The sequence below is a fragment of the Pristiophorus japonicus genome, chromosome 4, assembly GCF_044704955.1.
Source record: "Pristiophorus japonicus isolate sPriJap1 chromosome 4, sPriJap1.hap1, whole genome shotgun sequence".
NCBI classification, from domain to species: Eukaryota; Metazoa; Chordata; class Chondrichthyes; family Pristiophoridae; genus Pristiophorus; species Pristiophorus japonicus.
The window spans coordinates 55,204,635-55,221,501 of NC_091980.1; the positions used below are offsets into that span (position 1 = coordinate 55,204,635).

At 51.0% G+C, this 16,867-nt stretch overlaps 1 protein-coding gene across 1 annotated transcript in view; it reads right to left on the reverse strand.

Moving 5' to 3' along the window:
- The window catches only part of LOC139262054 (cyclin-dependent kinase-like 2), a 231,934-nt gene that overhangs the window by 75,163 nt on the left and 139,904 nt on the right, over positions 1-16,867 (reverse strand). Inside the window, exon 10 of the mRNA XM_070877214.1 lies at positions 10,973-11,135. Coding sequence (XP_070733315.1) covers positions 10,973-11,135 — 163 coding nt within the window. The remainder of the gene's footprint in view (positions 1-10,972; positions 11,136-16,867) is intronic.

A 16,867-nucleotide genomic window follows, 5' to 3' on the forward strand; every position in this document is an offset into this window, starting at 1 on the left:
GCGTAGCAGCTCGCCTGCACACTCGTTGGAGGTGTCCCATTGTTCCACAGCCCTTGCAAACGTATACTTTGAATCGGCATGAATGGAAATGATGATCATCCTCGCAGCGCCAACAAGGTGTTAATGGCCTTGCATTCTTCACCCTTGATACTTTGAGACATCTGCGGATGTATGGCTGCAGGTATGTGTGACCTGCGCTGTATATTTACGATTCGAAAACAACATCACTTTGTTCACAGTACTTGTAGCAGCACCTGTGTGCTGAGAGATTTGCTTAGTATTGTCACTAGTGGCAATAAACACCTGGGCTATCGCTATGGCCTTACTCAAGGTTGGGGTCTCTACAGTGAAAAGCTTGCGAAGTATGGTTTTGTGCCCAATGCCAAGTACGAAAAAGTCTGAGCAAGTGCTCCAAATGTCCTTCAAATTCGCAATGTCCTGCAAGGCGTGTCAGCTCGGCGACATAACTCGCCATTTCCTGGCCTTCAGACCTTTTGTAGGTGTAGAACCGGTACATCGCCATCAGAACGCTTTCCTTCGGGTTCAAATGCTCTCGGACCAGTATGCATAGATCGTCGTATGATTTCTCCGTGGGTTTTGCTGGAATGTGCAGATTCTTCATGAGGCCATACATTGGTGCCCCACAGACGGTGAGGAGGATCGCTCTATGTTTGGCAGCGCTCTCTTCTCCATCCAGCTCGTTGGCCACGAAGTATTGATCGAGTCGCTCCACAAAAGTTTCCCAATCTCCTCCGAAAATTTCTCCTGGATGCCCACTGTTCTCTGCAAATTTGGGTTCGTTATCTATATCTCGTCGCCAGTTGTTATGTATGGAGAAAGAGTCAGACTGAACACTGTGAGCTCAAAGTAAAGTGTGACCGTAGTCTTTTATTGCAGGTCTCCTGAGTGCCGCTCCAACCTGTGAAGCCTTCTTAAATACCTGTGCTCCCAAGGGATTATGTGATCCCTTGGGACCCTGGGGAATGAGCCCTCTGGTGGCTGTACAGAGTAAATACATATATAACAAAAACGACACAGGGTAAGCAAGTATTGCAGAGAAATGACCTTGCGTCTCATTGCTATAATCATGTATCATTCCTGCACAGACTAGTTGATGCATAGGGTGCATACCATGTTTGTGGAGAATCTAATGAGTGAGAAGCTCTTAAATGGCTGCAGCTTTCAAGAAAAGCTGAACTTCATATTTTCAATCTTGATGTTTTGCTCAAAGCATGTCAAGACACTAGCAAGGGGGTGCAAGAATAGTATTGACAGGAACAAAAGATGACCACAGATGGCCCTTACAGCTATCACCCATTAACTCCCTATGAGAAGAGTGCCCTCCAATATTTGGTGTCAGAGGCCATTAGAAAGGCTGAGAGGAAAATGAAGTCAGAGGCAACCCAAACTTCGAGTTTGTAGAGTCCTTTGCTTATCATCCTTTCTCCTCCTACTCACTCACTCATTCACTGACACAGCCATACATTGAACCACAGAAGCATAAAATAGTCTTGCCATGCTGAGCTCTGTTTCAAAGGGTGGTTTATGAGGTCAGGATGGACTGCCAGCATCATGAAACCATACCTAAGCATGTTAATGGTAGGGTGAGGGCAATTTTCAGCTGCCAGCCTCTGGTTTCTCGCCTGAAAATCAGACAACCAGCAAGAGGAAATTTTAGTAGGGACCTTGGGCACCTACATGCCCGCCTGATTCAATTTTCAGGCTGGTCTTTAAAAAGGAACCCAGCACTCCTGCCCAAAACAGGCAGAAGACTGTTTAAATATATAAATTGGGACTGTACACTGGATGTAAGACCTCGATTACAATTTTAGTGTACCTGTACAAGTGGATGGAACATGTGCTCTGGATGCTAGTCCCTGTATGGACCACTGGAGGCTACTCAGGAAAAAGTAGGTTTTTGATTTTTTTTTAAAAGATTTTGTGGGAAACCATCTGTCCCCGCTGCTGGATCCGTTCTCGCCTCTCCCCCAGCATCTGCTCCCTCCTCCCTAACAGGCCGACCCGTCAGCCAGCTCCTCACAGAAGCTGGCAGATTTTCCACCCTCTAAAGCCAGCGTACTGCAGCGGTGCGTCCATTTAGCATCCACAGCTAGCCGGTAAAATCCTGGCCTGAATACCTGAAAATGGTTCAAACCTTCTGACTGTGTCCTTTGGCAGGCGCTGGTAGGCGGGGGGGGGCGGGGGGGGTTACTGCCAGCTTCGTGATTCTTTGGGGCCAATATTGAAAATTACCTGCTGCCCCCATCACCACTTTCTGGATAGAAAAGGTACAGGTGCAATGTCCCGAATCCAGAACTCTGAAAACCGGAATTGTCCAAAAACCAGACATTTTGCACATAGCTGATGGAGTCATCCGGAATCCGGAATTATTGTCCGAAAACCGTTCATTTTTTAGGCAAAACCCGAAATCCGGCACGGATTCGGTCGAGGATTCCGGATTTCAGACTAGAAAATCAAGTCTGAAATCTGGAATCCTCGACTAAATCCGTGCCGGATTTTGGGTTTTGCCAGATTTCGGATCTCACCACTCAAAACCCAGCACAGATTCATAAGAACATAAGAACATAAGAATTAGGAACAGGAGTAGGCCATCTAGCCCCTCGAGCCTGCTCCGCCATTCAATAAGATCATGGCTGATCTGGCCGTGGACTCAGCTCCACTTACCCGCCCGCTCCCCGTAACCCTTAATTCCCTTATTGGTTAAAAATCTATCTATCTGTGACTTGAATATATTCAATGAGCTAGCCTCAACTGCTTCCTTGGGCAGAGAATTCCACAGATTCACAACCCTCTGGGAGAAGAAATTCTTCTCAACTCGGTTTTAAATTGGCTCCCCCGTATTTTGAGGCTGTGCCCCCTAGTTCTAGTCTCCCCGACCAGTGGAAACAACCTCTCTGCCTCTATCTTGTCTATCCCTTTCATGATTTTAAATGTTTCTATAAGATCACCCCTCATCCTTCTGAACTCCAACGAGTAAAGACCCAGTCTACTCAATCTATCATCATAAGGGAACCCCCTCATCTCCGGAATCAGCCTAGTGAATCGTCTCTGTACCCCCTCCAAAGTCAGTATATCCTTCCTTAAGTAAGATGACCAAAACTGCACGCAGTACTCCAGGTGCGGCCTTACCAATACCTTATACAGTTGCAGCAGGACCTCCCTGCTTTTGTACTCCATCCCTCTCACAATGAAGGCCAACATTCCATTCGCCTTCCTGATTACCTGCTGCACCTGCAAACTAACTTTTTGGGATTCATGCACAAGGACCCCCAGGTCCCTCTGCACCTCAGCATGTTGTAATTTCTCCCCATTCAAATAATATTGCCTTTTACTGTTTTTTTTCCCAAGGTGGATGACCTCACACTTTCCGACATTGTATTCCATCTGCCAAACCTTAGCCCATTCGCTTAACCTATCTAAATCTCTTTGCAGCCTCTCTGTGTCCTCCACACAACCCGCTTTCCCACTAATCTTTGTGTCATCTGCAAATTTTGTTGCACTACACTCTGTCTCCTCTTCCAGGTCATCTATGTATATTGTAAACAGTTGTGGTCCCAGCACCGATCCCTGTGGCACACCACTAACCACTGATTTCCAACCCGAAAAGGACCCATTTATCCCAACTCTCTGCTTTTTGTTCGCCAGCCAATTCTCTATCCATGCTAATACATTTCCTCTGACTCCGCGTACCTCTATCTTCTGCAGTAACCTTTTGTCTGGCACCTTATCGAATGCCTTTTGGAAATCTAAATACACCACATCCATCGGTACACCTCTATCCACCATGCTCGTTATATCCTCAAAGATTAGTTAAAAGATGATTTCCCCTTCATGAATCCATGCTGCGTTTGCTTGATTGCACTATTCCTATCTAGATGTCCCGCTATTTCTTCCTTAATGATAGCTTCAAGCATTTTCCCCACTACAGATGTTAAACTAACCAGCCTATAGTTACCTGACTTTTGTCTGCCCCCTTTTTTAAACAGAGGCGTTACATTAGCTTCTTTCCAATCCGCTGGTACCTCCCCAGAGTCCAGAGAATTTTGGTAGATTATAACGAATGCATCTGCTATAACTTCTGCCATCTCTTTTAATACCCTGGGATGCATTTCATCAGGACCAGGGGACTTGTCTACCTTGAGTCCCATTAGCCTGTCCAGCACTACCCCCCTAGTGATAGTGATTGTCTCAAGGTCCTCCCCTCCCACATTCCTATGACCAGCAATTTTTGGCATGGTTTTTGTGTCTTCCACTGTGAAGACCGAAGCAAAATAATTGTTTAAAGTCTCAGCCATTTCCACATTTCCTATTATTAAATCCCCCTTCTCATCTTCTAAGGGACCAACATTTACTTTAATCACTCTTTTCCATTTTATATATCTGTAAAAGCTTTTACTATCTGTTTTTTATCTGTTTTCAGTCCTGAGGATTCCGGATTTTGGACGTTGTACCTGTACTAGAAAACAACTGGAGTGAAAATTAGTGACAAAGAATGGCCTGGAATTTGCAGTCAGCAGCGAAGCGAAGATGTTCACTGTTGGCCCCGAAGTATGCTTCGCACAAGGATCTCGTGATTCCTGTGTCAAGAACTTTGGCTTTTCCGACCTTCAATTCAAATCAATGCAAGTTAATGGGGATTCCCTTGTGTGGAGTGCTGAAACGTCAACAGGCTGTCTAATCAGCCAATCAAAAGGCAGAATTCTCACAGACAGCGAACAAGGAAGTGAGTAAGCTCTTAAAATTCTAACTTTTTAGAGAGAGCAAAAGAAAAATTGAGGCTCTCACATGGGGGGAAAACTGAAATAAAGATGGACAAATATTTAAAAAATGTTTTTGAAAAATTTATTAAAAATTTTAGGGGGCAAAATTCAATGCATCTGCACCTCCCATTAGCGCCCCCGGGGACTCTAATGGGGCGCAAATGCATTACCAACTGGACGCTGCACTGCCAACGACTCCCACCATATGGGGCTACAACTTTTCACCCCGATCTCCTGCGCCTGGAGATTGTGACGTCATTGCCATGCGCATCGCCCCGTTAGCGCCCGGACACAAAATTCACTTTCGCCCCCTGCAGTAGCGCTGGGCGAAAACACCAACAGCTTCAGGAAGCGTCGATCGGGTGGCCGGCTGCTTCGGGGCGATAATTAAAGGTGAGGTGGCCGACTTACCATGCTTTTCACGGTGCTGCTCCATTTTCTTCGCAGGGTCTTGGCTGTGATCGCTCAGCCCGGCACTCTGCACCCCTGCTCCTAAGGTGGTCCAGGTAGGCCCCTTTTTTCATTGCAGAGTCTGCAGCATGAACCCTTCACTATAAAGGAGGGAAGGGCCCTTTAGACGTGGCAGCACTGTATGGACCAGTGTGCAGAGCTGCTGAGGGGCCCACCCTGTTAGCACCTCAAGAAGGCCATGGACCACTTGATTTAGCACTCCACTTCCTTCTGGGAGCGTTAACCCAAATTTTGTGAGAGGGGCGAAACTTTAGCGCCTGGCGCTAATTTTCTACCTCTCAAATGTTACTGCCCCCAAACGGGGCGATAATGAATCTTTCCCCCTTAATTTTGATTAACATGGACAAATTTCACATTGAACATAAATAAAATTCGTTTATAAAGCCCTTAGCAGTAATAATGCTGTTAAAACCACAGTTACACCTAATCCCTTGGGGACTAACATTAAGTGGGGAATTTAACAGCGTACTTACTGTGAAAGAGCCAAAATTTTCATCAGTTTTCCTGATTTGGGTGATTGCGCAGATTGCCAGCTCTGTAGCGGGGTGGGGAGCAGTGGGGGGGGGGGGTGGAAGTTGAAGGTCACAGCGTAGCCTGTGTCGGTGCTGTCAATGACTGACGACTGACTACAACTTCGGGATTTTCGCATTAAGCTGCGCATGTGCCAAATCCCGAAGTTACGATCAGTTTCAAAGGCGGAATGGTGGTGAACGCTACCAGTTCACTGTCATCCCGACCGCAAATTCTGGGCCAATGAGTTAAAAGAGGATGAAGCAAAGGCCAGTCACCTCTTCCAGCTTGGTCAATGCCAAATCATGCATTTTCCTCCGTGGCATTATGGCGAATGTCATCCTGACATTCTAAAGAAGATGATGATTTATTTGCTCCACATATTCTGTGGTAAGGGCTGAGTTTTCAATTGAATGGAATTGCTGTTTTAATTCCCAAATGGTGTTACAAGATATCAGTTACATTGCTAACCTAAAGTAATCTTACAGATGCCGTGGACTGGATTTTCTGCTCCCTTGCGCCTCTGGTAGCACCCCAGAGGGGCATTAAAGGGTGTTTGAAGGCATAACGGTGGGTTGCCAGCTTTTATTACCCGGCCGGAAAATTTGGCTCAGGGTTTGTGGTACCCCAAAACCTTATCATCCCGCCCAGTAGTTTCAATGAGATCATGATGTCAATCGTGCAATGCTCTGCTAGCATCCCGGCTGCACAATTAGGCCCTAACGCTGCATTATATGCCCGCTCCAAGTGACGCCTGAAAAACCAGGCAGTCCCACGGTCGAGCACACAGTATTTGCCGCATATTTAAATTGAGGGAGGAGGAACCTAAATCACTGGGCACATTGACTGTAACGTTTGCGCACGGCACACAGCATGAAGCTCTGACTTGAAAGTAGCAGTTTTATCTGCCATTACAGTGTCCTTACAACTTCAGTGAAAGAATTTAATGGGAACATTACTAGTTCGCCAGCGTATCATACTCCATGCTATTGCTAGGCAGTGTCAGGATAGAAGAAGGGCTCTTGGCCATTACGGCCCACGGATGAGGAGAGGCCGAAGATGTCTGGGATGAGGGTTAACCCTCCCCATGGGTTTACAGGCACTACGCTCATATCTCCAGCTCTCTGAGAAGCAGTGTGTAAGAAGGCTGTGCTTCCGAAAGGAAGTGCTGACATGGATATGCCATCTCCAACAGGCAGACCAACAGCCTTACAGTGCCAACATGACTGCGCTGCCCGTCGCAGTGTAGTGCTGGCCTTCTGTGCCTCCGGCTCCTTCTAGGCTGCAGCAGGGGACATATGCAACATCTCTCAATATGCTGCACATCGCTGCATTCGCCACGTCACAAAGGTTCTGTACGCCCGCAGAATGGACTTCATAAGGTTCCCAATGAGCATAGAGAGCCAGAATGAGCAGGCATGTGGGTTTGGCAGAATTGCGGGCTTCTCGAGGGTTCAAAGGAGCCACTGTCTGCACTCACATGACCTTGCGAGCACCATTACACAATGCAGAGGTTTTCAGAAGCAAAAAGGATATCACTCCCTAAACGAGCAGCTGGAGTGCGACCACACGCAGCACATCCTCGCAGTGAATGACCGCTATCCAGGGAGCGCACATGATGCTTTCATCATGCGTGAGAGCACCGTCTCGCGATTGTTTCAACCACCAAGGGAACGGCTGCTCGGGGACAAAGGATACGGCCTTGAAACCTGACTCATGACCCCCATCTGCAACCCCACCACAGAAGTGGAGCAGCGGTACAATGAGAGCCATGCCATCACCCGGAACATCATCGAACAGACAATTGGGTGCTGAAGCAAGGATTCTAATGCCTGGACTGCTCTGGAAGCAGCCTTCAATACTCCCCTCAACAGGTATCCAAATTAATTGTGGCGTGCTGCATGCTGCACAATTTGACCATCATGAGGGGCCAGGTATTGCCAGTGGGGATTGCAGGCATACCTCAGGAGGAGGAGGACAACAAGGAGGAACTTGGCTGGAATGTGGCTTGTGCCTGTGATGCAATCACTGCTGCCACGTCACCCGTGGCACGCGCCATCCCCTCTGGGACTCCACTGTTGCTGCTGGAAACCATCTGCCTCTGTGAGCGGGCAAGGATGGGCTTGCTGGAGTCCTCAGATGCACAGATAATACGTGAGGCAGCCTCCGCCACACTCACAGCAAGTGCGTCTATGCTCTGCGGGACCCTATCCAATGCACCCATGAGCTCGCGGTGCATTTCCGTGTTCTCCCTGGACTTAACCATCAAGTCCATGTCCACGTCCTGTCTCTGAGCAGGACGACTGGGCTGACGCACCCTCCGGGGAGCTGGCCTCCGAGCTTCCCCTCCCGCTGGACGTTGCTGTAGGCCACTGGGGCCAGGAGCCTCAGAGTCATCAAACCTCTCAAAATCAGCCTCCTCCCCCGATGTTGTGTCCCGATATGGTGGGACTGATGGGGTCACACGCTCAAGGAGCACACTGTCCTTCCCTCCCTCGTAATCTCCCCCGTGGCCTAATGTCGACGGCTCACGGGAAGGCTGCTGCGCTTCTGGCTGGTCATCTGTAAGCACAAACGACATATGATTAGCAGCAGGGAGCAGGCAGATAAGAGGAAGGTGGCATTGGGCATGTATATGTAAAGAGGATAGGCCACTTGATATTAGGGATCAAGGAAGTCACATCAATCGCAAATGCCATTCACATACCGTCACTACCCGTAGGGGGCTCGGCCTTTCCACCGACCACCATGCGAACTGGGGTGCCCATGAGGACCGACACTCCCTGCTGTACCTCAGTCAGGTCCTGTAGATCAGGCTCTCCGTGTCCAGTCCGATGTTGCTCCCTCTGATTATGAATAACTTTGCCTGCAATAAGAGCAAGAAGGGTTGAGTAACTGTGCAGCTCCTCTTGTGCCACATGTGCCTTCCATAGTGGAATAGCTGCCACTGTGTGGAACTGAAAATGTGTTCAGTACAATCTGTGTGGCTGGTGACTGAGCATGTGGAAAAACTGGAAGGAGGTGCAGCCAGGTAGAATAGCGGCTCAGGGTGACATTTGGAAAACACATATCAACAATGGAAGGTGTGTGCGAGGAGGAGTGAGAATGATAAGAGGACAAGAGGATACGTGCATCCTGAATGCAGAGGGCATGACTGGTGAAGTGAGCCTCCAACTTTCAGGTGGTTTCAACAACCCACACCATGGCCTGAAACACATAGAAGGGGCAGTTCCATCAAAGATTTATTAACATTGTGTGAGACAGTGATGTTGCAACAATGCCAGGTCTGACACAAGACTCCTAAAGCAAGTGCTCTACTCAGAACTCCTTCACGGCAAACGAGCCAAAGGTGGGCAGAGGAAACGTTTCAAGGACACCCTCAAAGCCTCCCTGATGAAATGCAACATTCCCACTGACACATGGGAGATCCTGGCCAAAGACTGCCCTAAGTGGAGGAAGTGCATCCGGGAGGGCGCTGAGCACCTCGAGTCTCATTGCCGAAAGCATGCAGAAATCAAGCACAGGCAGCAGAAGGAATGTGCGGCAAACCTGTCCCACCCTCCCTTTCCCTCAACGACTGTCTGTCCCACCTGTGACAAAGAATGTGGTCCTCGTATTGGACTGTTCAGTCACCTAAGAACTCACTTTTAGAGTGGAAGCAAGTCTTCTTCGATTCCGAGGGACTACCTATGATGATGATAACATAAATGTAAAGGATACTCATCCTGATGACCCTCGTGAGGTCGTTAAACTTCTTGTTGCATTGGGTGGCAGTTTTAGCCACTGTGTCTGTTACTGACACCTCCAGGGCTATGGCCCTCCATATCTTTTTGAACACATTGGGCATGGGCCTCCTTCCACCCAGTAGATGCAGTGCAGGCCACCCCCTCTCTATGGCCTGAACTAACTAGTCAGCGGTTGCTGCAGAGAAGCAACATGCTCTCTGTCTTCCCTCCTGCTGCGCCATGTCTCCCATTGTGAGCGAAGTGGGCCGGTGCATCTGTGCCTGCGGAAAGGAAATCGCCGCGCCCGTGAAGATTCGAAGGCATCTGCGCATGTGCAAAATATAGAGGTGTTTTAACATTGTGATTTTTGGCTGGGGCAGAAAAACTCCTTGTGTAATGCCTGACATTGAAAACTTTCTGCCGAATTTTGCAGATGAGGGCGCAAACTTTTTCCAGGTATTATCAGAACTGTCCCGTCGTCATTAATGCCCCAAAATCTTAAAAGCCGAAAATCCAGTCCAATGAATGTCTTTGACCTGAATCCCACCCTTAGTTGACTCTGCATCACTGTACCCTAGAATAGTTCCAGAGACATTGTTCAAAGCAAAGATTTAGAGGCAGCTGCAATGTCGAGGCATTCAAAACTGATTAAAACATAGCCCAGTATACAAAATGTACAGCATCTTAGAAAGGCATGTATGGAGGTCATTGGAACATACTCTCCTATAATTTTAATAAGACAACATTAGTTTCTCTGCATTTGAAGTGAATACTATCCAAGAGATCCCAAGGATGTTTGCTTTCCATGTAGTCACATGCATATTTACTTTCTTTAGCTTTTGAAAACCTCTAACAGTGAAATGGAAATACAAATGAATCTATGTAAAGCACTGTGTTCCAGGTTCTAGGAATGTCTGTCTTTTAGAAAATTATATCCTAAAGAGCTAGCTGATACAAGGGAGGTAATTTTAACCTAACTGGCTGTGTGAGAGCTCATGGGATTGGGTGGAATGCCAATTTTACACCCCACCCAATATTACTCTCCATTGACTTCATTGAGGAGTAAAATCAGATGGTGAGTAAAACCAGTGTTGCACCAGATCCCATCTGTTTCTCGACATGTGGCTTAGATTAAGATTGCCCCTAAGTGGTCTAAATGATACAATGGATTAGATCCTAATACTTTCACCTCTGGACTGCATCTACTGGGTGGAAGGAGAATTAATGCAGCTCTTCTCTCCTCTCTCTCTTTTTGGAAGGGTCTTGTGCTGTATTGATTGTCAGAATGTGAAAAGAATAAGTACAGACATCAGTGGTTATAGTAAAATTTGTCAAGAGGTAATATCCAGCGCCCCCTGCCCACCACCCCGCACCTCACCCTCCCTGACCTGCACAACCTTTAGTACTGTCAGATCATGTGATTTGGCTAGGTAGTTCTGAGATCAACTAGTTACATATATTTTAGTAGATAGAATCATTCTGTACCTTCCACCCCCTTCACTTCCAGTTGATGGCCAGTTGATGGGAGCTCTGGAAAATGGACATCCCCCTTTCCTGTCTTAGTCGTTTTTGGCTTCTTTTTGCTTCCATTCAGATCTGGCTCTATCTGCAGAGGTTGCTCGACAAGACCAATATTCTCATTCTGAGCCTGAGGCAAAGAAAAAACAAATCTGCAATGCTGGTGGTGAGATCTGCTATGAATTCCAAATACCAAGAAACCCAATTCAGATCATTATGATTTGACAATACTCCTGATTGTAACAGGATATGCCAGACTTAACACTCCATAAAAATTAGTTTTAAAACTGACAAAGATTTCCTTTAAAGGTGACCATCCCACAATTTCATTTATTTTTATTGCTTTTCCCAATTAAATCTTCCAATTCCATGCTATATCCAAGTCAGAAAGCTGGCAACCTACTTCCAGGCCTTTACTAATGCTGCTCAGAAATCAACCAGTACCAAGCAGGATACTTTCTCTATGGGATGACAGTAGGCTTCAGCTTAGCCCATTTGTGTAATGATGCGGCTGAGAATGGGAAATCAGCAATGTTGGGGATTATTGGTGTGAATTTATATCGCAGTACTCGGTCCACCACAAGTTTAATATCAAAGTTTTGCAATACTCATTTAGTGGATCACACAACTAAAAAAAAAAGGAATTAAATGTTGATCTCCATGAACATCTCATTGGGTAACTACACCATGTGATATGGTACTGAACCATACACACCAGAAGTTTCCAGATCTGATCCCTAATCTGTGCTGAGTTAGCTGATTGCTGCAACAAGGTCACAACAATTGGACTCATAATAAGAACATAAGAATTAGGAACAGGAGTCGGCCATCTAGACCCTCGAGCCTGCTCTGCCATTTAACAAGATCATGGCTGATCTGGCCGTGGACTCAGCTTCACTTACCCGCCCGCTCCCGATAACCCTTAATTCCCTTATTGGTCAAAAATCTATCTATCTGTGCTTTGAATACATGCAATGAGCTAGCCTCAACTGCTTCCTTGGGCAGAGAATTCCACAGATTCACAACCCTCTGGGAGAAGAAATTCCTTCTCAACTCGGTTTTAAATTGGCTCCCCCATATTTTGAGGCTGTGCCCCCTAGTTCTAGTCTCCACGACAAGTGGAAACATCCTCTCTGCCTCTATCTTGTCTATCCCTTTCATTATTTTAAATGTTTCTATAAGATCACACCTCATCCTTCTGAACTCCAATGAGTAAAGACCCAGTCTACTCAATCTATCATCATAAGGTAACCCCCTCATCTCCGGAATCAGCCTAGTGAATCGTCTCTGTACCCCCTCCAAAGCTAGTATATCCTTCCTTAAGTAAGGTGACCAAAACTGCATGCAGTACTCCAGGTGCGGCCTCACCAATACCCTGTACAGTTGCAGCAGGACCTCCCTGCTTTTGTACTCCATCCCTCTCGCAATGAAGGCCAACATTCCATTCGCCTTCCTGATTACCTGCTGCACCTGCAAACTAACTTTTTGGGATGCATGCACAAGGAACCAATCGTGGAGCAGTGGAGGTGTGTCCTGCTCAGTAGGAGCTGAGCTGCTGAGAGAGGAGCAGCTATCAACTTTTGCTCCTGCCTGGAGAGCCCTGAGACCAGCCAGGAAGAGAAGGAAGGAAGGGGCTTCACCACCAACTTTCACCCAGAGGGAGAGGAGGAGAACAGAAAACTTTAAACAACTTTTACCAGTCTGCAAAGAGTTGGAGAGAGGGGGAAAGACCAACAACATCCAGTGTGGAAGGAGGGAGACTCTACATCTTCTACAGGTGGGTGTGGGTGCATTTCCCAAACAGACTTTGTTGTATCGGTGGGGGGAGGAAAGAAGACCACTGAGGGCCGGAACATCGCGGGGGGTGTGTGTGTGTGTGGAAGTGTGCATGGGGGCCTTGCTTACAACTAGGCCCCCCCCACCGCCCCCACATTTGCCTAGCCTGGGATAGCTGGAGCTACCAGGCTGAAGTTTCTTTAAATCACCAATTGAATATCGTTAGGAGTGTGTGCCTGGTGGCTCTAGCTACCCCAGGTGAAGACATCTTCTCCCCTCACCTGAAGACCAACCCAAAGACTGTGCTTGTGTGTTTTGCCATCTGGGGAGTGCACCCACCCACAGCTGCGAGGGGAGACCTGCCCTCGCAGTCCCCCCCCCCCCTTCCCACCCCCCTCTCTCTTTCTCTGTTACTCTGTTTCTCCCCTCTCTCTCTCAGGCCCCTTTCTCCCAAATGAATTTAAAAAAAACCAATTAAGACAACTGAGCAGAGGGAGCAAGGCCCCTCCCCAATTGCCAACTAGGGGAGAGGTGCCTCATTAAGAGCTCCTCTGCTCAGTCAAATCAAACGAGGCCAATCAAGACCATTAAGGCCTGTGACTTTGGGGTGGGTGTAGCCCTTAAAGGGATCCCGTGATGGCGACCCCATCCACCCCGCTGGCAGGGCCAGCGAAGACGTATGCGCAGGTGGCAACCGCTTCCACGGCACCTCCTGCGCCACCCGCTGCCCTGCCACCTTTTACACTCATCACAAAGAAACACGGGGTCAAGAGCTACACTCACCCCACAATGAGCATTGAGGAGTGCGTGCGGGCGATGGCTGGGGTAGTCGGCTCCTCGGCCATTGTCGCAGCCTCCAAGATGTCTGGGAAGGCCGTGTTCTTCCTGGGGTCGGAGCGGGCGGTGTCCCTGCCCCTTGAAAAGGGGCTCACGGTGGGCGGGACGTTCCTGCCGGTGGACCCTCTCGAGGCCACCGCGCAGAGGGTCATCGTGTCAAACGTCCCGCCCTTTGTTCCCGCTGAGCTCCTCCTCCCTCACCTACACCAACTGGGGGAGGTAAGGTCGGGGATCAACCCCATACCGCTCGGCCTCAGGGAGAGCAGCCTGCGCCACGTGTTCTCCTTCTGCCGCCAGCTCTTTGTCCGGCTGGCGCGGGAGGAGACGACGGAGGGCTATTTTAATGTGGTGCACGAGGGGACTGCCTACCGCGTCTTCTGGACGTCGGACGGCGTGCGGTGCCATGCCTGTAGGGAGGTGGGGCACATTCGCAAGAACTGCCCCGCCTTCAAGGCCGCCAAACCACCAAAGGCGGCCAAGGCTGGCGCCGCCGCCACCCCTCCCCCTAGTTGCGTCCGCGTGCCGGGAGCCGTAGGTGCGCGGGCATCGTCGGGGGCCTTTGTTTTCACGGCCTCCGGCAGGGGGGAGGGAGAGCGTCCGATCGAAAAGAAGGCGCAGAAGAAGACGAGACATCTAGAGGCGGGTCCCCTCAGTGCGCCGGAAAGTTTGACCACCGCGCTCAGCCCAACCCAGTCACCGGCGAGCGCGGGGTGCCCTGAGCCCGTGCCCGAGCCCTTGACCAATACCGCAGAGGGGCTCGGGCAAGATAAGGAAAAGGGGGGGGCGGAGCGGGAGGCCTCGGCAGACATGGAGGTCTCCCTGCCTCCGCGCACCCCCAGGAACAAAAGGAGGCACCGCCCCAATGAGGCGGAGGGGGAACAACATCCCTCCGCGGAGGAGACGGTGCCCGCCGCGTGTCCCGCGTCCCCCACCAGCGCCCCCAAATTGCGCTATAGGCGCGAGGAATCTGTCCCCGGGGAGGGTGAGGCAGGCGAGGCTGCCCAGCCGCTGCCTCCTGGGGAGGGCGTGGCAGATCTGCCTGTCGTGGGGGGCGTGGGGCCAGCGGAAGAATGCGTAGCCGCCGGGTCGAGCGTCCCGGGGACTGAGGCGGGCGGGGCTGAAAAGGCTGAACCTGAGCCCGCCCAGCCAATACCCAACTTCCCCCGGGATTTGCTCGACTCTGAAAATGCCAATTTTATGGAATCCGTACACGCTGGGCTGGGGGGTGGCGGCGGGGAGGGAGAAGAACAACAACCCTCGCCCCCTACTGTGGAGCTGGGGGAATTGGAGGACCTGGAACATTACTTTGACCAGGTCTCTCCCTGTTCCCCGGTTCCTGGGGCGGAGGGGGAACCCCTTCCGCTGTCGCTTCCCGATCCAGCACCAATTTTAAAAGAGCCCAGTGGGGACTCCTCTGCCGACGATCCTGGGGGTGGGATCGGGGCAGAGCCAGGGCCAAATGGAGCGGCCGGGCCGTTTGCCGTACCTCGTGCGGTCGACGGGCCGGCTGCTAGCGGCGACCTCCCGGAGGGGGACGGGGACTCGGTGGAGGACGCGGGTGAAGATCTCGAGTCCATCGCCAGTGAGGCGGTGGATCTGCTCGCGGACGTCACTGAGACCCTCCTCATTCCCGCAGAGGAACTCCGGGACTTTTTGGTCCAGCGCCGGGGTCGCCGCGACCAAGCCCGTCTGGCCCTGGAAAGATGGTCCGAGCCGGGGCTGCTCGTCGCGTCCGTCTGCGCCGCCGCTAAAACCATGGCCGCGGGCGGGCCCTTATCAAAGGCTCAAGGCCTTGAGCTGCGCCGGCTCAAAAAGTTCCTCGCTGGGCTGCTGATGGAGTGGAGGTCAACAAACGACTCCACTCCCTCCCCCACAATAGGCTAAGGTAGAGGTTGCACTATGCTTTTGCCATGAAGATTACCATAGCCAGCCTCAACATCAACGGCGGCAGAGGGGCACGCCGTAGATTTGACAATTTTTCGCTCCTGCGGGAGGGGAAATATGCGGTGTGCTTCCTGCAAGAAACCCACACCGTTCCGGGAGACGAAGCCACGTGGCTCCTGGAATGGCAAGGAGAGGTCCGCATGAGCCACCTCACCGCCATTTCTAGTGGGGTGGCCATCTTGCTGGGCCCGCATTTTCAGCCGGAGATCTTGGGGGTCGAGGAGCCAGTGCCAGGCCGCTTGCTGCACGTAACGGTTCGCCTGGGGGACGTGCCGCTCCATCTCGTGAACGTGTACGCCCCTCAGCCCGGCCCGCAGCAAACGCGCTTCTTTGAAGAGGTGTCCGCTCTTCTTGGCTCCGTCGACGTCGGCGACTGCATTGTCCTCGGGGGGGATTTTAACTGCACCCTCGAGGCGAGGGACCGCTCCGGTGCCCCGCAGTGCATGACGGCGATGGAGAAGTTGAGGGACCTGGTCGGGTCCTTCGACTTGGTGGACGTCTGGCGAAATCTCCACCCCGACTCCAGCGCCTTTACTTGGGTGAGGCCTGGAGTTGGATGGTCTAGAGTCGACCGCCTTTACGTGTCTCGGGCGTACGTTTCCTGCGTCCCGGCGGCCTCCATGCGGCCGGTGCCGTGTTCGGACCACCACCTGGTGTGGGCGGAGCTCGCTCCGCTCCGCGCGAGGACGGGGTCCGCGTACTGGCACTTTAACAACCGGCTGCTGGAAGACGTGCGGTTCCAGGACTCGTTCCGTCGATTCTGGTCCGACTGGAGAAGGAAGCAGTGAGGCTTCCCCACCTTGAAGCTATGGTGGGACGTGGGCAAGGCTCACGTCCGCGTCTTCTGTCAAGAGTACGCGAGGGGGTCGACCAAGAGGCAGGCGGCCAGAGTCGGGCGCCTAGAAAAAGAGGTGCTCGACCTGGAAGCCCGTCTCGGTCAAGTCGTCCAGGATCCGGCCCTGCGGACGGTGTACGAAGCGAAGAGGGCCGCGCTGAAGGACCTGCAGCTCGTCGGGTCCCGAGGCGCGTTCGTGAGGTCGCGGATCCGGTTCCTGCGGGATCTGGACCGCGGCTCCCCCTTCTTCTACTCGCTGGAAAAAAGGCAGAGTGTCCGTAAGCAGCTCTTGACGCTGCTGGCCGACGACGGCTCTCTCGTCTCGGATCCGGAGGGCGTCAACAGCAGGGCCCGTGAATATTACGGGGCTCTGTTCTCTCCGGATCCGTCCAGCGAGGAAGCGCGTAGAGTTTTGTGGGAGGACCTGCCGAAGGTCAGCCCGGAGGGCGCCGAAAATCTGGAAGCTCCGC